Genomic DNA, 26,931 nt, shown 5'->3' with positions numbered 1-26,931 from the left:
GACATGAGGTCACACTGTGTGTGTCTGCTCAGAACAAGGGTCCGAGTTACATCTACATAATTGCTATGTTATCACAGCCCTTGTTCTCAGTGGTCTCCTAACTCATTTGTCCACTTGCCTGGGGTAAGACAGAAGGACTAGTGTCCTGTGACACAGAAAGTTGAGAAAAGTGTGTCCAGGACTAGGGGGAGGAGGCAGAGGCAGGTGGATCTCTAAGTTCGAGGCCAGCCTGGTCTACAGAGTGAGTTCTGGGACAGCCAGGGCTACACACGGAAACCTTGTCTTGAAAAACCAACCAACCAACCAACCAACCAACCAACCAACCAACCAACCAACCAATCAACTAATAAATAAGCAAATAAATCTTAAAAAAAAAAAAAATCAAACTAGAACCTATCACTTGCCCCTTGTCCACTCAGTTCCCTCATCCAGCCCCTAGCTGACCCTCCTCCTGCTGGGCAGCCTTTAGTAGGACCCTCCCTCCTGTATTAGCTTCCATCTGGTGTTGTCCTGTACTCAAGGACTTGGGTTGTCACTGTTGTCAAGAACTCACAGTGGACCACTGGGTCCTTGGCATCACCAGCCACTTTGTACAACCATCCTCCATCTAAGAACTGAGGTACAGGAGGGGCTGAGCACAAGGTCCCCGCAAGAAGAAAGACCTGTGGTCTGGAGCACTGTGCAGCCCAAGCCTTGGGTCTTGGCCTGCCTTGTTTCTGGGAATACTGATTGCTCTAGGACCTAGAAGAGGCAGGCTAGTGGGAGGGGATATATATGTAGCATGAATCCTAATTGGTCTTAATAATAAAAACCCAGAGTCAGATATCCAGTAAATGCTGAAAGATCAGAGAGACAAAGGAGCAGCCACAGCCACCTCTCACCGCGCAAACTCCTCAGCTGAAAAGGGGCCGAGCTCCTGTCTCCTCCTGCCTTATATTTCTCTCTCCACCCAGCCATATCACTTCCTGTCTCCACCACCCTAGTGCTGGGATTAAAGGCGTGAGACACCACCACCTGGCTCTGTTTCCCTTTTAGACTGGATCAGTCTTGTGTAGCCCAGGATGACCTTGAACTCCTGATCTTCCTGCTTCCTCCTCCCAAGTGCTAGGATTAAAGGTGTGTGCCACCACTGCCTGATCTCCAGGCAAGCTTTATTTGTTAGAGCACAAACAAAGTATCACCACATATGTAAGACAAGATTCTAGATTCAGAGGCCTCTCTGAAGAGGGCAACAGAGTAAAGTGGGGCACTTTGCATTATGATCCCATTTCTTCACCGTCTATCCAGTCTCTGCTATGTTGTGGCCAACTGGGGCAAATCATTTTCCCCTGGGAGTTTTGGAGTTCTCATCCGTGAAGTGGAGCAAAAGGCAGTACCCACCTTAGGCCTGCAGAAGTCCAGCTGAGTTTGCAGGAAAGATCACCAGCACAGAGAGGATCGATTAAGCAACTCTGGCCCACTCTGGCCAGCGTCAGCCGTTGTTACTGTCTTCCCAAATCCTTCCTGCTTGATGCCTTTGGATGTAGACTGGGTAATCCTCAGGTTGATACCTGTTGAGACCCCCATGGCAGGGAGGTGGGGCCTCCCTAAAGTTCCTGGGACAGTGGGGTCCCAAGGATGGTAAAGGAGGGGCTCACTGAGTTGATTTGGAGGAAGGGCTGGGCTGCCTGGACTTTCCTAGAGAACCGGCAGGGATGCTTGGAAGAGCAGCCAACCCTGGAGGAATGGGGAATTCATTGTAATGGAGATAAAGCCAACAGTTTAAAGGAATTCCTTTGAAAGTGGCTGCTGGGACCTCTGGGGACTGAAGGCAGCCTGACCTCGGTCTCTCACTCTGAGAGCTAGACCTAGGAGTCACATCTGACCTTCCATGGCTTCAGGGCACCCATGCTCCAGAACCCAGTGTATCCCTACCCCACCCTTGCTGCCAGGCTACAGGCTTTCAGGACATTGAGCTATATGGCACTTTAGTCCCTATGCTGCCCTGGAATATAGTGGAGCCCACAGGGGTCTTTGGTTGGGAAATTTCCAACCTAATAGCTCCTTTCCAGGTAGGTGTGCAAGCCCCAATCCACCTTGCTGGCACCTGGGTGGATCTCCAGAAGCCCTGGCACCTGGGAGGCAGACAGAGAGGGGCAGGCAGTAGAGGTGAATGTGCGTTTATCCCAACACAAGTAGTGGCCTGTTGGGGTGGGGTGGGGGCCCCAGGAAATATTTGGGATGACTTGGAGCCGGCTGGCCCTTTAAGGCTCCTGTAATAAGACACCTCCCCAACGGGACAAGAGACTGATCTGGGCCTTCCACCTTAGCCCTTGTTTCTCCCCTCCCTCCTCCCCCTTCCTTGCCAGGCCCAGTTCAATTTGCTCAGCAGCGCCATGGACCAGATGGGCAGCCGTGCGGCCCCGGCCAGCCCCTACACCCCAGAGCACGCTGCCAGCGCACCCACCCACTCGCCCTATGCGCAGCCCAGCTCCACTTTCGACACCATGTCTCCAGCGCCTGTCATCCCTTCCAACACGGACTACCCTGGCCCCCACCACTTTGAGGTCACCTTCCAGCAGTCGAGCACAGCCAAGTCAGCCACCTGGACGGTAAGTAGCTGCGTTGTCTGCCGGCGTCTGGAGGGAGGGCAGTGTGGTAGAATGCCATGGTCCTGACACTGAAGCCTGTCGGAGCACACATGCTGTCCACATGGAATTTCCAGCTGGCCAAGGCCAGGAGGAGCATCAGGCAGGAGGCGGGTCCTGGGGCTGGGCAGTGTGGGTGTGCCCACCCCTTGGACGGACAGATGTGTGACCAGAGTCAGCCAGCCTCCCACAGGTTCAGAAAGGTTGGGAGTGTTGCAATCAATGAGGTCCATGGGGCAGGGAGAATGGCTGGCTTTTTTTGCTTTTTTATTTTTATTTTTTTTATTTTTATTTTGTGTGTGTGTGTGTGTGTGTGTGTGTGTGTGTGTGTGTGCGCGCGCACGCGCGCGCGTGTGTGCGTGTGTGTATGTGTGTGCTCAGTGCCTTGAAATCTATCTTGAGTGGAGTCTTGCGCCTCCGCTGAGTCTTGGGGGCCCACAGAGGCCGTTGGAGGCTGCCTCCTCAAGGTGGTGTGGCCACTTGATGGTTGTGGATTTGGACTTTGCTCTCACATCCCTGCATTGGCTTGGGACCTGGTCTCCAGGGGTGTAAGCACAGTGCCGGGAGCTCTGGTCCTTTCTCTAGTACCTCTTGGAATAGTCTGGTTTGTGGCTGGGAATCAGCTGATGTTGACAGAAATCCCCCCTGCACTCTTGCTGGGAGTTGGGTAGCCAGCTAAGTGCTTTGACTCACCCACGGTGGAATCTGTTCTCATCCCCATTGTACAGCCAGGGAAGCTGAGGTGTGCAGAGCTATGCAGCTAGTAAGGAGGTGCCAGGCTTAGGACATGTGGTCACTGCCATGAGCCTTCTTAACCACTGAGCATCCAGGCTGTCTCCAGGAGTAAGGGCTGCAGGAGGAGCAGAGTACGGCTTCGGGACAATGTCTAGAAATGCAGGGTATACAGGGCATTGGGTCAGAAGGGCAGTCCCAGAGATTTCCAGCTGGGCACAAGGACCCCTGCACCGTCTGGGATGATAGGAGGTGCACGGACTGAGGGATACTGGGACAGCCACTGAGCAGCATCTTCATCATCCATTCTCTCTGGGGAACAGCTGGAGCTAGGGCTGGGGCAGCCTCTGCTGTGCAAGCTCTGTCTCACCTCCTCTTCTAAACAGGAGCAATCCCCTTCCCAAGGCTCCTCTCCAAACCCCAAGTCCCACTGCTGTGGCTTTCACATTCTCCCTGGAGACTGAAGAGCTGGACAGAGCCAGCCCTGTATGTGGCCACAGACAATGAGTCTGCTTGGCCTGTGTCTGGTCTCAGTCCTTGACCTCCTGTAGTTTCTTTTGGCTACTGTTCATGGTGGGCTCCCCAGCTTCTGACATGTGGTTAAGTGATGGTTCAGCCCAACTGCTGGAGCTCTGATGGGCTGCCATGGGCCAAGAGGGACTAGGTGACTATAGACCACACTTCACCCAGAATTACTCTAGGCCCATGTGCTCCATTCTCCCCAACCACAAACCATTGCTGACTGAGGGATGGTGATAAGGTCTGAATGAGATGGAGCTGGTATAGTACACAGCTCTCCCTCTTGTCTTGGGACAGTGGACATGAGGGAGCCATCCAGCATGGCCTCCTGAAGTTGGCCTTTCTATAGAACTACCCTGCTGAAGGTCTCTTCTTCTATACTGTTTGTAGCTGGGGTGAGGTGACAGAGGTGGACCCTAGACTCTTCCTCCACCCCAGCTGAGTGACCTGGGGTCAGGTCAGGAAGCCCAGGAGACACATGGATAGCTCCAGTGATAAGAGGCTCTCTATATTGCCCTTGCACTTTCAAACACATTTCCTAAGTCTGTCTTCCTCTCTTAGGGTGAGGCAGGAACCTTATGAGCCAGTCATAAATGTCTGGTGGTGTCTGGAGGAAGTTCCCTAAATCCTGGAAATGATGTAGCTTGTGGGGTTACCGCCCTTCATCTATTTTCTTGAGGCTGTTGATAAGGTCAGTCTCTGCCATGTCTGAGGGTTCAGGGTACCTCAGACGGTCAGCAATGGTCTTAGAGAGAGCCAGGCACTGCCCTCTCTGTTGGCTTCCTCCTTCCACTTGGGGCCTCTGCAACCCCTTCTGAGGTGTTTGGCATCAAGCCTTCCATAATGGTTTGTTTCCTGCTGCCATGCTTTAACTGTCTTCATGGGGTAGTTCCTGGCTGGCTAGACATACCAGGGAGCACAGAAGGCTTGGCCTCCCAACCCAAACTTCACCCAATGCCAGGGCAGCAGATCTGAGCTGTCAAGCAAGAGGATGCTATTTCCTGCCCCCTCCCAGCCCTGCCACACAGGGGGTGGAGGTGGGACCAACATTGATAATGAGATTTTTGGCACCTCAGCGACCTGGGAGCAGACACCCAAGGGCTTTTCTCAATGCCTAGGGAAGGGGCTGGCAGCTGCTGCTCTCAGCTCCGGGGGTCCAACTGTGTGAGTGCTGCCCAGACTTGCCACTAAGGCCCCTGCCACACCACTGGCTGGTAACTGATAGATAATTCATATTTTTCTCAAGTACAATTCCATATTGACTGCTACCTTCATTTCTCTAAGATAGGCAAAAACACCCCCACTGGCCTCCAAGTGACCACAGCTGTTAATGGGGCCTTTGGCTTGGCCTTTCCAGCCCCAGAGGATCTGTTTGCCCTAATCAGCTTCCCTCAGCCTGAAAATCTGCTTGTGCAATAAGGGGTCTGGACCTTCAGTTTGTGGTCTTGTATGAACATATACACACTGTATACATGTGCACAGGATCCCACAGGCATGGACACCTAGGTACACAGATGTGTGTAGTGCATGCACATATATCTGTGAGCATACAAGGATGTAAACATACATGTGCTCAGGTACCTAGATATGTGGATACACAGATGTGCACACATATACCAGTAAGCACACAGCATGCCAACAAATGTGGATGAGCATATGAGCACACATGCTAGCCTCCCTGGTTGCTGCCTTGGGTTCTGACAGCCCCTTTCCTCAGAAAAGGCTAAGCAGCAAGTGGATTGGACAGAAGAGGGCTTTGTGTTTGTGTTAGATTGTGGACAGCTGGTCTCAGGAGTCCCTCAGCAGAGGAAATGGGACAAGTTTCTTTACAAACGCAAACAGTGTGATGAGATGGGAGTCCGGCTGCTGTCCAGCCCTGGTGCAAACCTTCATACTGGCTCTGTCCTGCTAAGAGAGGTGGCTGTCTTCAGTATTGCAGACATTTAGAGACAGGGCTCTGCAGTTAGGCAAGAGGGCCCATATGAATGAACTACCTGGCCAGGTGTGCTGTCTGTAGAACCCCAGGGGAATGCTGTGACACAGCCAGCTTGCTACAGAGTGAGGGCATGTTCATTGATGGCTTGACTGGCCTGGGAGCATCATGGATGAACAGATGGCTTGGACACGGCCCCAAGTAACCTTCAGCTGCCCTCAACCTTTGTGTGTGCGCATATGTGCATGTGTGTGCGTGTGTGCGTGTGTGCGTGCATGCATGCGTGTGTGTGTGTGTGTGTGTGTGTGTGTGTGTGTGTGTGTGTCTATCTGTCTGTCTGTCTGCCTATCTTGAGAAAGAGCTGCTACCCACCCACCCACCAGCCCCTGGCGGAAAGCACAAAGCCTCTGTGAGGGATTCCTAGGGAGGATGGGGCTGAGTCAACACTAATGGATTTGGAACAAACTTTCCAGCCCCTCAGAGGTTTGCAAAGCAGAAGAATAGAGGAGGTGTCCCAACATGATTGTGGTATCAATTGCGTTATCCTAAAAGTTTATGGAATGCATAAATGGAATTAATACCTTTTACTGGCACCGGGAGCAATTATGTATATTTAAAGCCTAGAGAAGGGTTCTAACAATGTTTATTGTGGAGATGAAATGTGAATTATTAGGGGAAACAAGAGCACTTAGAGAGGAATTACAGCAATTGCTCATATTGTGTGTAGCTTTGCAGGAGAAGACAGGCTCCCGGTAGGCTGACCCTGGGTCTGTGCTGGGTACCTGCAGCAGAAATGAGTCTCTGCTCCCCTTTCCACTGATGGCCCAAAGGACTTTAGTTCTCAGTGGGCACAGAATCTAGCCTGGAGACTCTGAACCCCTGGATCCAAGTGCAGCTAGACACTGGCAATCTGGTCCCTGTGACTAAGGATGTTCCCCACCTGAGTAGTCACACCACATATCTCCGGAGTTCTAGTAGGGGCAAGGAAACAGGGCACCTTGTGGGATAGGACTCTATCCCATGGTGCCATGGAGGACTGAGTTCTGATTCATATATTGTAAAGAACCATCCTTTTTTTTTTTTTTTTTTGGAGACTCATCTGTGTGGACTGTGAGTGTGGTTCCTGGTTCACTCCCCTGTTCTCTCCACTCAGGCAAGCTGGTGTGACCCTGGAAGACCTGGAGCTGATACTTCCATAGACTCTCACATCAGCTCATGCCGCACTGAGGAGAACTTTATGGGAGAATTGATAGGGACCTAATCTGATGGGGGTTGTGGAAGGCTCCCTTTTTCCTGGGCTCTGGGCAGCTGATACAGCCGTGGCATCTCAGGACCCCTGGTGCCATCCCTCAGCCTGCAGTAGATGCATGTACCTCCTTTCCTACATTACAGATGAGAAACTCAGGGCAGGTCCAGGACAGGTCACAGATCAGCAAAGGGCAGAGGCAGGATGGTAACCCAGTGGCATATCCCAGGAGTCTGTGGAACTCTCTCTGCCCGCCCACCGCTCCAGGTTCTCCAGGGGTGGTTCTGGGACCTTAGGAGCTCTGTGGACAATCGTAAGGAGGCTTTGACACTTAGGAGCCTGCCTGCTTGCCTCAAGGAAGGGAACTTGGCCTGTTCTTTATCACCTTGAGAGTTTCAGTTGTCACTTGTGCTGACAGAGAGACGCATTATCTGCCCACTGTCTACCCTGGGTAGATTGTTAAATGCTTTCTGGTTAGAATGTTGTAGGGTTGACCGATCTCCAAGGCGAGCAAGGCAGCCAGGCCTGTGGACCACCCCTCCTGTCTTTCTCCATTGTTGATCCACGATACACTGGCCCTGCTGATCCTAGCCCTGCTGGTTGAACCTCAGGTCTACCAGCACACTTCACAGCTGGGTGAGAGGCCAGGGTAGGGGAAGTGGCCATCACAGGCTAAAGCTGGACTTGGTTTGGGGAACAGAGCAAGGTGAGCTCCAGAGCTGAGTGGAGTTTTGCATACCTGCCCCTCCAGGCTGGTGGTAGGTTATAGGAGAAATGCTTGAAATTTATCAGACTCCCACTTTGGAAGCTAAGCTAAGTTAATCTTATGGTGCATGGGGGCCACTCTAGAACAGTTATCTGTGCCCTGGAGGCCCAGACCCTGTCACCCCCTTCTGGGAAAAGCCCACAGCCCATCCAGGAACTCTGCTGCTTTTACATGAGTTGGAATATTCTAGGCTTTGAGAGTGCAGAGGAGGGGGCCTTTGGCCATCACCCTGGTGGTACAAGAAGATATGGTGGACCAAGGCTGGTGCTCCGAGACTGGGTAGCAGGCTGCAAAGCCAGGCTGTGCAGTACACTTGAGGGCAGAGAAGCTCTTTGGAAAAGTTGCTGATGTGGCAATTAAGGCAGAAACCATTCAGTAACCCAAATCCCAGGCACACCACTCAGTACCTGGCCTGTATACCTGCCTCTCCATCAGCAGTCTCTGCTGTATCTACTCACTTGGTGTCCCCTTGTGCTGGACAGCCTAGGGGGCTGCTGAGCCTTGGGAGGGTGACACGTACTCTGCACTTGGTCATGGTTCCAGGGAAGCTCCTGGTCTTCTATGCTATGTTTAATGCAGGATCAGAGATTTAGACTCCTGAATGTTCCTGTCCCAAAAGTTCAGTGGAAACTTATATTCTAACCAGCTGTTGCCTACGGCACTGAGGAGTGACTCTCCCCAACACACACACACACACACACACACACACACACACACACACACACACACATGCATACATCCCCAACTTGCTTCCCTGACTCCTGGCTGTCACTAGCCCCTGAGACTGTATGGAAAGCCACAGGTCCTGAGAGAAGGAGCTGGCCAAGGTCAGTGTTTAGAAGGGTCACAGCTAGAGTAGAGATGAGGCATGTCAGACTGTCCTATGATATCTTAGCAGTCCCCATACTGACAAGGTTGATTCTGCCTGTGGAAGCTACAGTTTGAGGATGGGGTAGGGACTTCTCCACTGACAGCCAGCAGGGGCTCCATGCTGTGCACAGAGCAGGCTGGGCACTAGCCTTCCTGTGGGATCTTGTGCTGGGACAATCCTGTGAGCCCCTTATCACTGGGCCCTTGTCAGAGCATTGTTTTTCTCCAGAGGCTGATGACTGAAGGCCAGAGGACAGGACAGGCAGGGCTGTTCACAGCAGCAGGCTGTCCCCACAAGTGGTCAAGACACAAGGCACTACTGTTCTGCTGACTGGATGAGAAGAAACAGTGACGGGGTCCTGTTTGGATTCACAAGGAGGATGAGGCTATGGCACTTAGGACCCCACCACAATGAGTTCTGAATAAATTCCCTGCTATGCTGCACCTGAGATCTCAGGTGGCCATGGGTTCTGGAATAAGATTAGATGTCCAAGCTAGGGGCAGGTGACAGTACCTCCTAGGGAAGTCTCAGGAAATCCTGACAGTGGCCCTCTGGAACTGGAGCATCACACAGCATTTGTGCGAAGGTCAGCTGCACCCATCCAACCAGCTTCCTGGAGGCTCCATCCACTCTGATGATGTGATGTCAGGAGAGACACCCCCACCCGGCAGCCTCCTCTCCCCCAGAAACATAACCCAGCCCAGAGCTGCCTGTCTTTCCTGGCTTTGGTGTTCTGCTTGGTCACCTGACCTCTTGTACTAACCCAGTGTGTCTAGACCCTGATCTCAGTCCCTTGGCCTGCCATGTCTGGTGGAAACAAAGGGCCAAAGATTGAGGTATCAGGTCTTGAGAAGACAGAACCAAACTCCAACTCACTTCTAAAACTTCTGTGACTGTCCCCTCCAGAAGGTGTGGAGACTTCTCACTACAGCAAGCCAACAACACTACAGCAGCAGACACCAGCGAGCATTATCCAACTCTAGACAGTTCTGACGCTGAGCTGTCTAGAGCTGACTGCCTTCCCCAGTGAAAGGTTCTAAACCCAAGGCTGCCCCCTATAGTACCACTGCCTTACTTAAGGTTTCTGGCCGCTACCATTTGGGGCTGTCATCTGTTCCAGCAGCTCACAGGACTCTGCAAACTACTTGTCTACTTACCTAAGCAGACAAAGAGACACAAGGGGTAAAGTGTGGGTATGGAAGGAATGTGTGGGACAAGGTAGAGAAAAGGTATCATTTCCCAGTCCTCTATGGCTCTGCTCTCTCTGGGCACTAGCTCCAGGCACCTCCACAAGTCCAGCTGTCCAGAAGATGACCAAATCCTGTCCTTTGGGATGTGTGCAGAAGCTTCATTGTGTAGCCATGATTCATCACCTGACATTGGGGACTGAATTGACCTTCATCCTCTCTGCTCCTTCCCAAAGGCTGGGGCTGTGGTGCTGCACATACTGCCTGGATCTCTCCAGGAGCCCCACAGGGAAGCAGGCCTCCCTTAGACCTCATTCAGTCATTGGCATAAAAAGGCATTGTTGCTTTGAAGAGCCTCTAGATTTTTAAGAGCTATTTGCTAAGAACTAGAGATGTACGGCAAATATAACATTACAAGGTGTGGTTACTGATCTACTCCAGCTCAGTTGGCAGCTTTTGAAAGCCAAGTTCTAGTTCCCAAAAGTTGGGGTAGACCTAGGAACCTTGCAGAGGAAGCAGTATGGACAGGGCTCCTCTTCTTCCTTGGGTTTCCATGTAGATCCCTCAACCACTAATTCTTTCCAGATTCTCAACCATCACCCTCCCTTTCTCCTCCGACACAACTCTATTGGCCCTCACACGTAGGTCTCAATCTGCTTCCCAGCTCCATAGCCTAGGGCAGAAACTGCTGGAAGGTTCTCTGCTCATGCAGAGGCTAAGCAGGCCCAAACCCCATTACCTGGGGCCCTCTGACTCTACATCTTTATGTATAAGAGAGCACTCAGTCTCCCAAGCCATCAACGTGTTTGTATGGCTCCCGCTTGCCTATTTGGTGGGACAGGCTGCCCAGCTCCTGAGGGCTGTCCCCAGCTAGCTCTTGGCCTGCCTCTCCCCAGGGGAGTAGGTCTTTGTCCACAGACTATGGCACTGGACTCACAGGACAGTGGTCAGGCTTCACATCTGCCTCCCGGGTATTCTTTACCCTCCCTCAGGCTTCAGCTCTTTAAGAATAACTACTGCCTGTTTATCTCACACTTGGCAGGGCCAGGCACTGGAACCTGAGGCCTCCAAAGATGGGTTCATATGACATGGTCTCTCCCTGCCTTCAACCTATATCCTGGCATGAAGGTGCTCTAGCGCAGGCTGGGCGACTGCCATCTGAGCATCATTCCCTCCCTAGGGCTTAGATTTAGACCCCTGTCCTATCAGGGTTCCCTATTCTGCATAAGAACCCACCCATGTTCTCAGATGTCCCCCGATTGAACATGGAAATGAGTGGTCATGATAGTGAATTGTGCCAGATGTGCCCACAGAGCGGCTGATAGGATCCATGGGTCTGCATCTCTTGCAGTGGCCTTTCTTGAGGAAAGTAAACAGGGAAAGGAGCTACAACTTAGGGGCTGTGGACCTGGGTTCCTCCAGATTTAAGAGATCAGTCAGAGCTTAGCAGATTCTGTGCCCTGCTCTGTGGATCTACCCTAGCAAGAGTAAAAGCCTGTGACCATGGGGCTGATTCTCAAAGGGGTCCAGAGCCCCAGAGTCCAAAACCAGGCACGCGCGTGCACACAAACACACACACACACACACACACACACACACACACACACACACACACACCAACCACATACACAAACTATATAAAAGTGGGCTATGAAAAAAATAAAATAAAATAAAATAAAATAAAGCCCCCTCCACAGCCTTTCGTTCAGAATCTGTCCTAACAGATTCACCCAAGCAGGTTAACGGTATTTGCGGTTTGCAAGATACTACATGTCCCGAGAAAATGACAGACAAGTTATTATCACCTCCCCACTGTCCTCCTGCCCAAACCTGCCTGTGCCGGGCACCCAGCTGCCGAGAGCGGGTGCGAGGAAATTAACAGCCCTGTGCCGCGCCCGCCCCCACCCGCCCTCTCACCCACCACTCTGCACCAGCCCTGCCAGGCTAGGGGCTTCCAGCCAGGCCCGGACCATCTTGGACTGGGGTGGGGGCAGGGAGGGAGGGAAGGAGGAGGGGTTGGGAGAGGAGCCTCGGCAGGAGGGATGTCTGCTCTGCTCCGATGTTGGGCAAAGTACTTCCCGCAAGGCCCGAGGAACACACGCATCCGCGCGCAGGCAAGTCTGGACGGCTCTGTGTCAACAGCCGAAGATAAATAAGATTTTATCAGCTCGGAATCTGTTGAAACACATCCACCTAGCGGTTCTAGGGAAGGAGAGGCGGGAGGAGGGCAGCAGGGAGGAAGCATCCCCACGTGACACCCTTTCTTCAGAGTCTGGCCTGTGGACTGATCCCATAAGGTCTGCCCAGAGAGGGGAGCGCTGGCGACCTCCTGGTCTCAGGACTGGAGTATCTTGGAGACTTTCCCTGAGGTTGCTGGTTTTACCGTCTGACCCTCCCAGGTTGGGGAAGCCTTGGCATCCCTCCCTGAAACTCCCCACCCTGGCTAAAATAGATCCCCACAGATTTAACCTGTGGCCAGTGTAGGGTTGGCAGGTATGTGTGCCCCAACACCCCAAAACCATTGGACTAGGGACACCACCTGAGGGTGCAGAAGCCTTTGCCTTGCCCTAGGGAGAGAAGCCCCTGTAGCTTCATCCTTGGACTTGGGCTTCCCTCCACAATGACTAGGTGGGAGACTTGTCCCACCAGAGATGACTTCACATCCCAGCTCTGATTCTTTCTCTGGGAGATGATCACGCCACAGTCGCTGCATTGGTACCAGGGACAGCTCCCGGCACTTTGAGCTCCTCCCCAGGGTGGGGCATCTATGGCTTGTCCTTAACCAGCACTGCTACTCTGAAATGTATCCTTAGCTTTCTCCAGACCGCCCCCCCCCCTCAGGGTCTCACTGTAAGCCATGGAGGGCAGTACCACCTCACACCCATCCCAGGACACCTGTAGGCACAAAAGCCACCTTCTGAGGAGGAGGGTCAGACCTCTGACCACATCTTGGCAGTGGTAGTGCATGACTTGGGGGTGTAGCCAAGTGTCTTAGATCCTCACAGGGCAGTGATGGGGGGCAATGGCCTGCAGGGCTGGGACAGGGCTCTAGGAATGGGCACTGTGGTGAGGCAAGGTTTGATGCCTCCCACTGCTCCGGAGTGGGTGGGTGAGGGGAGCTCTGATGCCTCCCTCTGTGTCTGGGCTGTGCCCTGAGCCTGGCTCCATCCTGGTAGGAACACAGAGAGGAGCATAATGCACCCTCCCTCCCTCCAGGCTTGTTTGGGCTTCCCAGGAATGTGGCCCCAGGGAACCACCATACCTGGCCTGCTCCCAGCCTGTCCTGGCTCAGGCCCCACTGGGTCTGTGACCCCTTCTCAGGTCATGAGCTAAAGCCTGGGAGAGGGAGGAACCTCTGGGTAGTCAGCTCTGGAAAGACTACTGTAGGAGACCCCAGGTCTGTGGGTCCCCGGTCAGCTGTGCCAACCCACAAATTATCTCACCTGGTAACGAGAGCAACCATGCTGGAATAAGAGGCATCTGACCTTGCTGGCACTTGGCCACACAGCTGGCATCTGGGGGTCTTGTGGTAAGTCAGTGGTAGACAAACTTGGCAGGTGGTCCAGTGTTTAGAGCGATCCAGCCTACATTCCTGAGCCAGAACAGGGAGCCAATCGGCCAGACTTCAAAGGCTAATCTTCTTTTGCTGCCCCTGGTGACTTTGACCCCAGTGCCACCCCCACCACTCAGCCTGTTTTCTGTAGGTAGCCTAGGCCCCAGCAATGGGCAAACAATGGGTACTCAGCTGATGCTTGTTAATCATGGATATCCCTTCACCAGGAAGCTGCCTTGGTTGACCTTAAGTTGAGCCCCCTCTGAGCTCAGGACTAGCTAGGTCATGTGCAATTATCTGAGCCTGGGTCTTGTTGGGAAGCCTCCAATTGTACCAGCAAGAGGCCTGGGCACTCCACTGGTACCAACTGTTTGCCTGACACTGTGTGTATGAATTTACTTAATGCTTGGGGATCCCCACACTGTGAACTTCATGTCACCCCAGAAAATCAAGCTGGCCTCCCTGGTGTGGCTCCAAGTTGCTCCTTTGAGAATACAGGCTCCTTCAACGGCTCTCTCTGCCTTTCAAAACAACCCCTCAGGCCTTCTACAGGTCCTTATAGTGAGCCTCTCTCGCTTTTTAAATAGAACGGAAGGGACCTACTTCATGTGCCTCTCTCTCCCTGCCTTCTCTTCCTTGCATTTGCCCATGGTAGATGAGATTTCTGCAAGCTCCTTATGGGAAACCTTAGGCCTATAGGATCCTCCACTCTCTCTTAAAAGAAAAGACTTGCTGTGTGAGCATCACCTGCTCTTTCCAGTTTTCTTAACAGCTTGCCATCTCTGACCTCGGTTTCCCCAACTGTCATAATGGAGCATGGTGAACACTTTCCAGGCTGTTGTAACTCATGATTCTGAGTCAATGGGGACTTTCTTGGGGTGAAGCACCATAAAAATCCCCTCTAAACTCAAGTGGGGGGAACCTCCACTGCCCTTGAGGAGGAAGGTGTGAGGAGTCTCCAGGAGTTTCAGGAGCAAGAGTGGAGGGTCAGCTAGGCTGCAAATAAATGAACTGAAGTGACCTCAGCAAGGCCACTTCAGTCCTCAGATGGGTGGCCTGGGTCACAGGACATGGATATTGGAGCAATGGTAGCATCTATTGTCCCCAGGGCAGGCCCTGGCATGATCTCAGGTCCAGTCAGGGTCTAGGATGGGGGAGAGGGAGGAACTGGGTCTTGCCTCACACAGCTGCAGAGTTTGGCTGCCTGGACTTAGTAACATTCACTGGTGGAGCAGTGCTGTGTGGCTGGTCAACTGGTAAGGCCTTGATGGTCCAGAGAGCGCTCCATTGGAGAATAAGGGTGGCAGGGGCAAGCGGTCCACCTACAGAGTGTTTCTTCTGTGCAAGGCAGCTTGTCAAACAAGCTCAATGCTGCACATCTACCTCTGCAGCCAGGCCGAAGACAGACTGATTCCCACTGTCCTCCCCATATTTTCCCACCCTTTACCATCTTCATCCGACAGCCCACCCCGTGCAGCCTTCGGGATTCAGGTGTAAATAGCCAGGCAGTTGCTGAGTGGGCAGCAGACATACCCATCTCTACACTCTGAAGGAAGGATTCCTGAAAGAGGGGTACATGGAAGCAGGCCTCGTCAGGGTGCTTGGAAAGGGGTGTCGTGGAAGGGGTCCAGCCCGGACAAGCCTATGGGGCTGGGCTGTGATCTCAACCTGGCCCTTCCCTCCCTCCAGTACTCCCCACTTTTGAAGAAGCTGTATTGTCAGATTGCCAAGACGTGCCCTATCCAGATCAAGGTGTCCACACCACCGCCCCCAGGCACGGCCATCCGGGCCATGCCTGTCTACAAGAAGGCAGAGCACGTGACTGACATCGTTAAGCGCTGCCCTAACCACGAGCTTGGCAGGGACTTCAATGAAGGTGAGCACCCCCTCTCCACTGTGGGTCCCCAAACTCGGTAGCACCATGGCCAGTGGCCTGAGGGCCCAACTGAAGGGGGAACCTTGCCAGCAGCGGAACTGAGAGATGCAGGCCCGTGAGTGTGGGCTGGTGGTGCTCTCAGCAGTCCCCTCACCAGGAACTTTCAGCAAGCACCCCACCCCACCCCTTTCAGTCCATTTCCTCAGCTCTGAGTGCAGCCCAAGAAGCTAATGTTCCAGCAAGGGTGTAGCTCAGAAGTCCGAGGGACCAGCTAACACCGGGGAGCCTTGTGGACCATTTCTGCAGTGTTCCTTGTGAAGCCTATAATAACCCCAGGGTCAGAAGATGTTGGAACAGCATCCTACAGGCTCAAAGCCACCTGAACGAGGGTTGCAGAGATGTGAGCCTTGCCTAGGACTCCCACAGGGACAAGCCCTACAGTGTCAGTTCTGCCATGCACCTGGTACAGGGGTGACAAGTTGGAAGATGTACCTCTCTCTAAAGCTGTATCCCCTCCTGGCAGGACAGTCTGCCCCGGCTAGCCACCTCATCCGAGTAGAAGGCAACAACCTCTCCCAGTATGTGGATGATCCTGTCACTGGCAGGCAAAGTGTGGTTGTACCATACGAACCCCCACAGGTAGGCTGGGGACCAGATTGGGATACAAAGCCAACCTTACAGGATGGGGTTCCCTGAGACACTGCTCTGAGTTCAGCATGCCTCTTAGGGACTTTTCTTGACAGTTTATTTGTGACCACACATTGTGAGCCCTGACCCTCAGGCCTGGGCTCTATCCAACTTCAGTTCTCTTCAGTTCTCTCTCTCTCACTTTCTCTCTCTCTCTCTCTCTCTCTCTCTCTCTCTCTCTCTCTCTCTCTCTCTACACACACACACACACACACACACACACACACACACACACACACACACTATCCCCAACTGTATAGCAAATGATCACATGACCTCCAAGTCTTCAGCCCTTCCCTCCTAGGAGGTGCTAATCTTCTTGTCTGTGTCTCCCAATGTTGGTATAGCTTCCTAGACATGGGAGTGAGAAAGAGTTCCTGGGCATCTCAGACTCCATTGGTAGGGACAAAAAACAATTCAGCAAGCATAGGGTGTTAAATGGAAGGTAGGGAATTCCATGCTGGGGGCTAGAGATCATGAAAAGGTCCCAAGACCAGGCTAGGGAGATAACTACAGGGGACTGGAGCTGTGGAATGTGGCCTCAGGAGGGTAGGAAAGATGGAGTGAAGGATGAGACTGAAGGGCCTGTGTGCCAAGCCTCAGATTGGAAATGGGGCACAAGCTGGAGGTGGAGTATAGTGGAGGTAAGTGGCCCAGGCTGGATATGGGGTACAGGGTGGACGTAGAGGCTCAGGCTGGAGGGCTGATGTGAGGGCTGTAAGTGATGGTTACAGAAAGTAGTCAAGTGAAGAAAGACTGGAGAAGGAGGGTGTCAACTTTGACAGCAGAAGGGCATGTGATCACCATTCTAGATCTGACATGAGCTCCAGTTGGGGCCAAAGGCCAAGGTGGAGGGAAGCTGCACTGCAGGAATGATGGTGGGTGGCACCAGGGTGGAGACCCCAAGAAGGACTTCAGTTAGGTCTCATCTCTGTGCCAAGATGAGGCCTGCCCCCACCCTCTGCCAAGCCCTGTGGTCCTCTGAGAAAGTTTGCTGTGGCAGTAGGACAGGGCCCAGGGAGGAGCATGCACACACCAGCATCCTCCCCTTCCTCATAGGAGGTCCCACCAGCTCAGGCTTGCAGACAAAGTGGGTTTCTCTTGCCCTCTAGTGGCTGCCAGGTGCAAGTTCTAAAAAGGGTTGGCATTTAGGGCTTTCGTGTCCTGATCTAGCAAGATCATGGAAACTCCATTCTGGGGATGGATTCCTTCTCATTCTTCTGCTCAAATGAACCCACAGTATGCAATGCACACATGCCACAAAGGCCCATGCACACACTCACTCACATGGAGACTTGATACTTGACCTCTGCCTGTCTTATTGGAGAAGGCTGAGGCAATCACACCATAGACTCTGAACTTCACCTAAGAGCAGAAACCAAGACTGAGCTCTCTGGTCCCAGAGCCAGAGGAGTGTTATGAGGGCACAGATGGATCAGTGGGTGGGGAGGCAATCTCAAGTGAGTGTATGGGTGTGTGGGTGGAGGGATGGGTTGGATGGATAGGTGGGTAGTCAGTCAAGTGAGTGGGTGATGAACGGGAGGGTGGATGGGCAGGAATGTAAGTGGGTCGATAGGTGGGTAGATGGGAAAGCAAATGAATGGGTGGATGGGTGAGTAGATGAATGAATAGATGGGTGAGTGGATAAATGGGTGAGAAGTTGGCAGGCAAGTGAATGGGGTAGGTGAATGGGTCGGTAGACAGATGGGTGAGTGGGTGGGTAGGTAGATAGTTGGGTAGCTGGATATGTGGATGAGTGGGCAGACATGTAAGTGGACGGATGGGTGAATGACTTGATGAATGGTATATGGGTAAGTAGAGAGATCAATGGATGAGTGCATAGACATGATCAATAGATGGTGGCTAGATGGGTAGATGACAGAGTGCAGCACTTCTATGCCTATGCAGAACCAGGGCCAAATGTGGCAGCTAGAAAGAGCCTTCTCCAATATGTGGGCCCTGCTTGCTAACACCGAGCCCTTTCCCTGCCTCCCCTGTGGACAGGTGGGAACAGAATTCACCACCATCCTCTACAACTTCATGTGTAACAGCAGCTGCGTAGGGGGCATGAATCGGAGGCCCATCCTCGTTATCATCACCCTGGAGACCCGGGAGTGAGTCTGCGGTGACAGGATGGTAGAGGTGGGGCAGGGACTTGGGCCAGCACTCTGGGGGGCATGTCATGGACACAGAGAGGGCTTGCTCTCTTCTGAGGGCACTCAACTCCAAGGCCAGACCTGTGGGATGTGCAGGGGTGAGCATGGTCAGGAGTGGTCCTCTGAGCTGATAGTTGTGCTGTGTGCACCCAACAGTGGACAGGTGCTGGGCCGCCGGTCTTTCGAGGGTCGCATCTGTGCCTGCCCTGGCCGTGACCGCAAAGCTGATGAAGACCACTACCGGGAGCAGCAGGCCCTGAATGAGAGTGCCACAAAGAATGGGGCTGCCAGTAAACGTGGTGCGTGGTGCTCTGGGCCAAGGGGCAGGGTGGGTTATCCCTGAGGATGGACTTGGACATGCCGGGTATGAGCTGGAGCGCCACCGCAGAAAGGCACCAAGCGTACTCCCGTCTATGGTCTCACTGCCTCTCTGGCTGAACAGGACAAGTGCAACCCAATACATCTCACTTGTCTATGCTCTGAGGCTAGGGAGAGGCAACTCTGGACCTAGCTCTATCTGGCCTAGGTTTGCACCGTACCCATGCTACACCCGTGGCTGAGGTTCACCTGGACACTTCAGCCTTTGCCCTCTGGCTCATGTGTCTTACCTGACCTGCTTTCCAGCATTCAAGCAGAGCCCTCCTGCCATCCCTGCCCTGGGTGCCAATGTGAAAAAGAGGAGACATGGAGATGAGGACATGTTCTACATGCATGTGAGTGGGCACTTGGCTACCAAGTGGGTGGGCTAGGGTGACAAGGCCTATGTGTTCCCATTACCCAAGAGCCTAGACTGGGGAATTCCAGATGCCACCAGAGATGAGCAAGGGTGGGTGGCATCCTGACACCTGAGGATTGAGCCTATGTACCTATAGGAGGTGGGGTTCAAAGGATGCTCTCTGTTCAGAGTCCAAACCTGTAGTGCCTAAACTCAGTGAGCGTGAAGATGCCAGCCAGGTTAGCTCTGCACGGTGGAGATTCAGTAGGAATCTATGATTCTCTAGGGTATAGCCTATGTTTTCATGACTTGAACACTGGATAGTGGCGAGATCATGGTGTACTCTGAAAGAATGCTATTTTCTGGAGAGTGAGTCCTGCTTTAAGACCTATAGCTGGTGAGTGGGAGGAAGAGGAGTAGAGCTTCTTAGCAGGGAAGACTGGGCATGGTTCTCTGAACCCCTAGGAACCCACTTCCTATACCTACCCCTGGAAAGAAGAAAGAAATCCAGGGTATCCTGAGCTTTGGAATACCAGGGGACTCCAAGAGAAGAGCAACCCTTTGCTACACACCTGGGGTCCTCCTAAGGCTTCAGCTGCCCCTCCCACCAGGGGTGTGGAGCCAGTGGAGGCTCCCGGGCACCTGGGCAGAGGGTCTGCCTCTCTGTGCTCAGGTGCGAGGCCGGGAGAACTTTGAGATCTTGATGAAAGTCAAGGAGAGTCTGGAATTGATGGAACTTGTGCCACAGCCCCTAGTTGAATCCTATCGGCAGCAGCAGCAGCAGCAGCAGCAGCAGCAGCTCCTACAGAGGCCGTGAGTGAACCCACTGTCTGGATGGGAAGTGTGGGTATTCTGACCCAGCAGAGAGAAGGCCAGGAGCACAGGAGGTATGGCACACAGGGCTGGACAGTAGGATCAAGGCAGTTCAGTTCTCAGCTGGCATCTTCTCCTCTAGGAAGCCTTCTGGAACTTAGCCTGCCCTGGGATCCTGGGCCCCCACTTCCACCACACCTCTGCCTCCCATGGGCCTTGTAAATGTTGATCAGTAAGGGGCAGGAGGGGCTGAGTTGCTGGTGAGGTGTTAATCTTCCTGGTAGCTCTCTGAGAGGCGGGTCTTCATCTACCTGCATTCAGGGGTGTCCACAGAAGTGCCAGGTGAGGAAGGAGTTTGCTTTTAACTTTTATGAATGTACGCTGTTGTTTTCCAAGCAGGAGTCACCTACAGCCTCCATCCTACGGGCCTGTCCTCTCCCCAATGAATAAGATACACGGCGGCGTTAACAAGCTACCCTCCGTCAACCAGCTGGTGGGTCAGCCTCCACCACACAGCTCAGCAGCTGGGTCCAACCTGGGACCCATGGGTGAGTCCCTGGGGCAGTGGAGGCCTCGTGTGGGCTACAGAGACCCAAGGGAGGGCCTGACTGGATTTACCAGGATCATGAACAGGGTTGGTAGAGGACTCCTGATGCCTTCCTTCCCCGCAGCTCCAGTCTGGAGAAGGCAATGGCCATGGAGGGGGGGGGGGTTGCCTATGTTCATTCCAATCTCAGGAGTTCTGTGTCTGGGTTTTGCAGAAGTGATAGAGTTAATAACACATACATATCTTGTCCTTCCTCTTAAAGAAGATCCCTAGCTTCACTCTGCTTCACTATCTCCATCAGCAAAATGGAAATACCAGCTCCCCTCATTTCAAATATAGGATATGAGACCTCACAGGGGGCCAGCTGTAGAGCTGGGCAGACTGCAGTGTGGGTCTCCTCTGAAAGGCCTTTATGTGGGCACTAATGGACACACTCCTGACACTGAACAACACCCCCAGGTGGTCCCACATAAGGGCTCTGGAACTTGGTAACACCCACGTGCCAGCTGCTAACCTTGGCTCATTTAAACCAAGTGCCCTGTACACAACCCCCTTCCACTTCCACCTCTTGAGGGAAAGAATTGGGCCTAGGGGTTCAGCCCTTGCTCAGCCTCAGACAGCCCTTACAATGCTGTGTCACATTACCATTCTGCATCATGACCTGGGACACCCCCCATGGTGTGTGGGGCTTACTCTCAGATTCCTAGACCCGCTCTTTTGCCCAGGTTCCGGGATGCTCAACAGCCACAGCCATACCATACCAGCCAATGGCGAGATGAATGGCGGCCACAGCTCCCAGACCATGGTTTCAGGATCCCACTGCACCCCACCACCCCCCTATCACGCAGACCCCAGCCTTGTCAGGTGCGTAGGCTGTGGCTGGACCTGGGTTTGTGCTGCACCTCCCTCTTGCCCACCTCCTACTAACTGTGTGGTTCCTGCAAGGGGGAGCAGTCTTGCATGTGATTCTGTCTCATCCTGTGTTTTAATTGCTTGGCTGGCCCATGGGAAGACAGGCTAAGATGGTCATGTCATATCAGGGCTCACCAGCACGCGCTGGCATAGAACCTTAGGAAGAAGGGCACTTGAGCCAGGACTCCTGGGCTGAGATACTGACGGCTGGCCACACCTGCTCCAAGAGACCAGCAACTTTGCCCTTGGAGATAGACAGTTCCCTCCCCAGTAGGGCCACTCCTGGGGGACCTGAGCACACAGCCCAGCACCGGGAGTTAATGCTACTTTCTCAAATTCTCTCTGCAGTTTTTTAACAGGATTGGGGTGTCCAAACTGCATCGAATGTTTCACCTCCCAAGGGTTACAGAGCATCTACCACCTGCAGAACCTCACCATAGAGGTAAACGCCCGCAGACCTCCCCAAAGGGACAGAGGGCCTGGCCCAAGGCAGAGTGCACCACCTGGGGTGGATAATTGGGGGGACTCCCAGAGCCTTTCCCACAAACAGTCAGATTCTGTTCTGAAGTCAGTTCTCAGAAGCTGATACAGGCTCATATGACCTGAAGGAGGCTCAGTGAACACAGGGCTGAGCCCTTAGGGGTAGCCTGCAGGGCTTTCTCTCTTGTTAAAGCCCCCAGCCAGGCTACCTTTAATTTGGGAGGCTGAGGTTTCTCCAGAACCCAATGGTTAAGAAGTACAGAAGTGGGGATGGGGATGGAGGGGGGACAGGCCTAGAAAGAAGACACGAGGCCCAGAGACCAGCTTATACATACAGCACAGCACGTTCTGGGTTGAATGTGGGCTAGAATGGTTCTAGACATCAAGACCAAAGCCCTGGCACCTGGTTACAGCCTAGTAACACAGTCAGCCTTGATTTGTTCCATGGGACACAGCCATGGGCCTAGGGTGCATCATCTCAGTACCTCCTGCCTCTCCCGTAACTATTTTCTAGACTCTTACCTAGCCTGAGAGGCAAGTCCATATTTGTCCCCTGCTCAGGGACCCAAGCTGGACACAAAGACTCATCAGAGGCAGTGAGGCCAGCACCTAACAACTTGCATCTGTGTGACCACTAACTACTGTCCTTCTACATTGAGTCACATATTAACCCTTGCCTCCCTGGAGAGATTTGTGTGCTTGAAGCTGAGGGATGAGCCTGGAGTAGCAATCAGCTAATACGTGCCAAGGGGCAGATTGAGGCCAGGAGATAGGTGGTCTCTTAGGCCTCTATGACCCAGGTTCCAGACTGCATGCAGCCCCAGAGAGGCCCTCATCACTGTCCCCTCCAACACTCCCCACAGGTCATTTAGCTAAAAATATGTGGCTAGACACTGTGCACAGGTGATCCTGATGCTGTCCCTCTCTGGGCTGCTTTCATCTACATTGTCATGTTCTAATCAGTCAGTGCCCCCCACCCCCAAAATAGCTTCCTTGCAGGTAGGACATTCCTGGTGTGGGGGACCCACAACCCTGTAGCTTCCCTTTTATAACCCTAAGGTGGCCGTCACTCTTGCAGGACCTTGGGGCGCTGAAAATCCCTGATCAGTACCGTATGACCATCTGGAGGGGCCTACAGGACCTGAAGCAGAGCCATGACTGTGGTCAGCAGCTGCTACGCTCCAGCAGCAATGCAGCCACCATCTCCATTGGTGGCTCTGGCGAGCTGCAGCGGCAGCGGGTCATGGAAGCTGTGCATTTCCGTGTACGCCACACCATCACTATCCCCAACCGCGGAGGCCCAGGTGGAGTGACAGGCCCCGACGAGTGGGCAGACTTTGGTTTTGACCTGCCTGATTGCAAATCTCGTAAGCAACCCATCAAAGAGGAGTTCACAGAGACAGAGAGCCACTGAGGGGTGTGCCTTCTCCTTCCCCTGGGAGAAACTACTCTTGGACGCAGGCCCCTTCAGCTGTGCGCGTGGAAACAGCAAGGGCCTGCTGCTAGATGCCATTTCTGAAGGGGTGTCACTCGTGAACTGCCCTTAGGAAACTTCTGAGAGAACTGCCCTACCTACAAGTACACGAGGCAGGTTGTGGGCCAAATGCTGAGACAGGGGCTATCCCTTTGTGGGTGGATATGCCAGCACCCACTCTCTGTGCCCCTTCTTTCTTGAGGACTCTGCCATCTCCAGGACAGAGCGAGAACCTTCTCTCACTATCCTCTGCCACAAAGTATTCCAGCGTCTTCTCGTTCCAGGCTAGCCGTGAGCAGCTGGACCACTATGTCTTCTGCACTTATCTGCAGGTGGATTTCGAACTGCATCTTGAAGGTGAAGTCCAGAGACATCCTCTGTAGGAAATGGGGACAGATCTGTCCCTAATGGATGCCACTCTGCTGTTCCCCTGTATCTCCTGCCCGGAACAAAGTCAGAGTCCAGTTTGCTGGGGTTAGGGGAGACTTGCAGACCAGTGGAAGCTTCTGGGATCAGCCTTCAACCAGCACTTAAAACATGCTGGCCACAGCCCCTCCACAGACACCTCTCAGCAGACAGACGGACAGTGTGAGAGTCTCAGACTATCGAAAATTGAATTGTCAATATTTGATAAAATGTTACTCTTTCTACCTGATGGGTCAGGTTCCTTTTTGTTTTCCCCTCTAACTTTCCCATCATTCCTTTCTGAGATCAACCTAGTGCATTCCTGGCTTTTCCACATGCTGTTGTCATCAAGTCTAAAAAAACCCTATGTTCAAGTCAGGATGTTTAGTTAGGAAAGAAACTCAGAAAGAGCACAGCTGTGGGAGGGCAAGTCAAAGCCCAGCTGTGAGAACATCTGCTCTGCTCACCTTGAATGCTAACTCATCCTCATGGGTGGAACTGGGGCAGCTTCTGGGGACCCCAGCCTTCATGATGTACCCCAAGGAGGGAGTGGGCTTGGAGAGACAGCTCCTGCACTCAGCCAGTGGGGCCCCCTCTTTCTGCCAGAAACTTAGCAAACTTCTGCAACAAGAGCCCTAGCAGTTTCTGCAGGAGTGGAGTGCCACAGAGGAGCCCCTGCTGCAGTGAAGCCTGCTGGGCTGCCAAGGCCCTGTGCAGCCATTCCTCTTAGACCTGGCTTTCATTAGCATGACCCAGCAGAGGCAGTGAATCCCATGGGATGGCAATATAGTCAGTACTACAGGATGAGCTTCCTATCAGGGCTGCCTCCTGGAAGCATAGGGGCAGACATTGACAATCTTAGCAGGCTCTGCAAACTCAGGTGGTACCACCCACACCACCTTTATGGGACTCTGAGGGTTCGAGTGCACTCAGGGTGGGTGCAAGCACCAGGTTGCCAGATATCAGGGCTGACTATGTAGGCTCTTCCAAATGGACAGGCGTTGATGACTTAGCCTCTGGGGGCCCCAGTCTTCCCAGAAAAGCAGGCCTGCACCCAGATGGTCCATAGCAGCTATAGCAGTGGGCTTAGACCTTGCAGGGTGTCATCATCCTGGCATGTGCTGACACACCTCACAGAGTGAGAGCACGTATACACTTCTTGTTGCACAGGTGAGGGAACTGAGGCTAGAAAGACTGCATCCCCTGCATCCCCTGCATCCCTGCCTCTGGCATCAGGCCATGGCAGAGGTGGGTGGTTACTCCTGAGGCACATGCTACCTCAGGAACTACACAGGTATATCCTCAGTCCTGGGTCTGTGAGACCCACTGAGATGTGCTTGCGTTCTGGGGTCTCACATGAGTATGTCTCGGGCATTGCCCAGGAGTGACCATTGTAAGCACCTCACCACATGCTCCCAGAAGGGGTGGGGGGCATGGTTTAAAGGTGGCTCTCAATAGACATGTGAGGAGGGAAGACCCATCTCCAGTGTGTGTGTCTCCAAAGCTGTGTGTCTCCTCAGACCCTGCCTCAAGTGCCAAAGCTGTCTCATGAGCCTCCAGGATCTTGCCACGTTTGGAGGAAACCGCCAAGGACCATCTTCCAGAAAATAAGTGTCACAGAAGCAAGCCTTGCCATAGCTGAGCACACATGTAGCTCTCCAGGGACTAGCCTTTTGGCTGTTGCAAAACACAGAAAGCAGGAGATAGCCAGTCTTGCAGTCACCAGGTTTCCCAGGAGTGCTGAAGTGGTAGTCTGGAAGTGAGTTTGGGGGTGCCCCAGAAGACACCTGTTGAGCAAGGGCAGGTACCTCACAGGTGGAAGAATGGTGTGGGGCTATGCCTCACCCTTCCAGGATCCTGCAATAATTCCTCTGTTCTGTTTCATGAGTTTCTTTCTCTAATAAATTCCTTTGCCCTTTAAGCAGACTCTGAATTGCTGCTAGTGATATTTCTCACATTAGCTGGACCAGCAGGCCACTCCAGCCTCAGCCTGTAATGGTCCCAGGAAGGTTAGTGTGTCCAGCTGGCAGCAGCTCTCCTGCCCTCCAGTACTGCTTACCACGTCTGATAGCTCTGGCTCTGGTTCTTTGAGGTCATTGCACTGAGCTTGCAGCACCAATGCTGGATCCCTGGGAAAGACTCCTGCAAGGTTCAAAAGTTGCTACTTAGAACAGCATTTCACACAGGAGACAAAACCAAAACCAAACTCTCTATTTTCAATGTAATGAAATGCTTCTCCAAGCAGTATTGGTGGATGTAGTCCAATGACACTATTAACTGTTTTGGGTAATGTCATCTTAGAAAAATGTTGTTATTTTTTTAGCTGTGTTTGGTGGGAAATTTTGTTTTTGTAATATAATAAAAATCACATGTTCCCGTGACTGGCTCTTATGACTAACCTAGCCCTCAGGCTTTTGAGGAGCATCACAGGAGAGCTCAGAACAGAGGCAAGCACAGACAGGCAGGGAGTGTGTGCCCCCACACTGGCCCAGCAGCACCCACTGAACATCTGCATTATAAGCAAAATCTGACTGTCCCCAAGAGGGTCTGTGGTTATTTGTTTTGTGGCTGGGGTCTGTAGTTAAAACTAGATCTTCACTGTGTGACCCATTATACAGTCTAGCTGGTCCCAAGACCTGTACCTTTTGCAAACAGACTTGAGCCTTTGAAAGAGAACCCTTTTTGTCTATATGAGGCTGTTTCTGAAGAGTTAGGATGGTGTCTAAATGATGGGTGTGAGGAAGGAGGCTAACTAATTCCAGGGTAAAATTTAGAGGATGGCAGGTCTCTTACTAGGGTCTGTCCATGAAGTCAGAGGCTAGACTAAAAGCCCTGAGGTGAGACAATCCCCAGGAGCTGCTGAGCAATCTGGGTAGATGGGTCCTGCCATTACGAGAAAAGTAGGATCTTAGAGTCTGGGGGGCAGGAATATGAAAGAAAAACTCTCTTTAGAGCTAACAGTGTGACCCAGAAGGTGTTGCAGGCATCTGTCCCAAGAGGGTATAAGGATGGGGACATACAGGGTAAATGGAGAGCATAGTCTCATTTACAGGTCTCAGGTTCTGGACCCTTCTGTAGGATCCATCTGACTGCCTTACTGTTGAAGTAGAGGTGTTTCATGGAGTGTTACAAGAGTACAGAAGCCTACTAACTAGAAATTCACTGAGAGAGGCTATGAACATTTCTGTGCTTCAAGTTTTAGGATATTGGAGACTTTCAGAACATTTGTTGGAGTCCTTAGGGGCAGTTGCATCTCTTCGTGAGCACCCAGGAATGGGAGTATACCAGATGTGAGAGGGAACTTGTCTGGTGAACTAGAGACATATGGGGAGGGACTGTTGTTGGTTGTTTTTTTCTCTTTTTACTCTTTCCTCTTTGGGGGGGCCTGCCATCCAACTCCCAAATAAATCACACATGGAGGCTTATTCTTAA

The 26,931-nt window shown here is 52.7% G+C and overlaps 1 protein-coding gene across 3 annotated transcripts in view; it reads left to right on the top strand.

Annotated features, from left to right (window-relative positions):
- Nucleotides 1–25,827, top strand: part of Tp73 (tumor protein p73) — a 47,682-nt gene extending 21,855 nt beyond the window's left edge. For 2 of the 3 annotated variants that reach the window (XM_036178690.1, XM_036178691.1), the window contains 11 exons: nucleotides 2,349–2,591; nucleotides 15,124–15,310; nucleotides 15,834–15,949; nucleotides 18,002–18,111; nucleotides 18,310–18,452; nucleotides 18,778–18,866; nucleotides 19,542–19,681; nucleotides 20,081–20,229; nucleotides 20,954–21,092; nucleotides 21,489–21,582; nucleotides 22,699–25,827. In XM_036178690.1, the coding sequence (XP_036034583.1) occupies nucleotides 2,349–2,591; nucleotides 15,124–15,310; nucleotides 15,834–15,949; nucleotides 18,002–18,111; nucleotides 18,310–18,452; nucleotides 18,778–18,866; nucleotides 19,542–19,681; nucleotides 20,081–20,229; nucleotides 20,954–21,092; nucleotides 21,489–21,582; nucleotides 22,699–23,034 (1,746 nt within the window). In that variant the 3' untranslated portion in view covers nucleotides 23,035–25,827. The remainder of the gene's footprint in view (nucleotides 1–2,348; nucleotides 2,592–15,123; nucleotides 15,311–15,833; nucleotides 15,950–18,001; nucleotides 18,112–18,309; nucleotides 18,453–18,777; nucleotides 18,867–19,541; nucleotides 19,682–20,080; nucleotides 20,230–20,953; nucleotides 21,093–21,488; nucleotides 21,583–22,698) is intronic. The other variant, XM_036178692.1, reaches the window with a different exon arrangement.
- Nucleotides 25,828–26,931: the final 1,104 nt, after the last annotated feature.

The sequence above is a fragment of the Onychomys torridus genome, chromosome 2 (assembly GCF_903995425.1).
Source record: "Onychomys torridus chromosome 2, mOncTor1.1, whole genome shotgun sequence".
Classification (NCBI taxonomy): Eukaryota; Metazoa; Chordata; class Mammalia; order Rodentia; family Cricetidae; genus Onychomys; species Onychomys torridus.
This window is presented reverse-complemented; position numbering and strand designations above follow the sequence as displayed.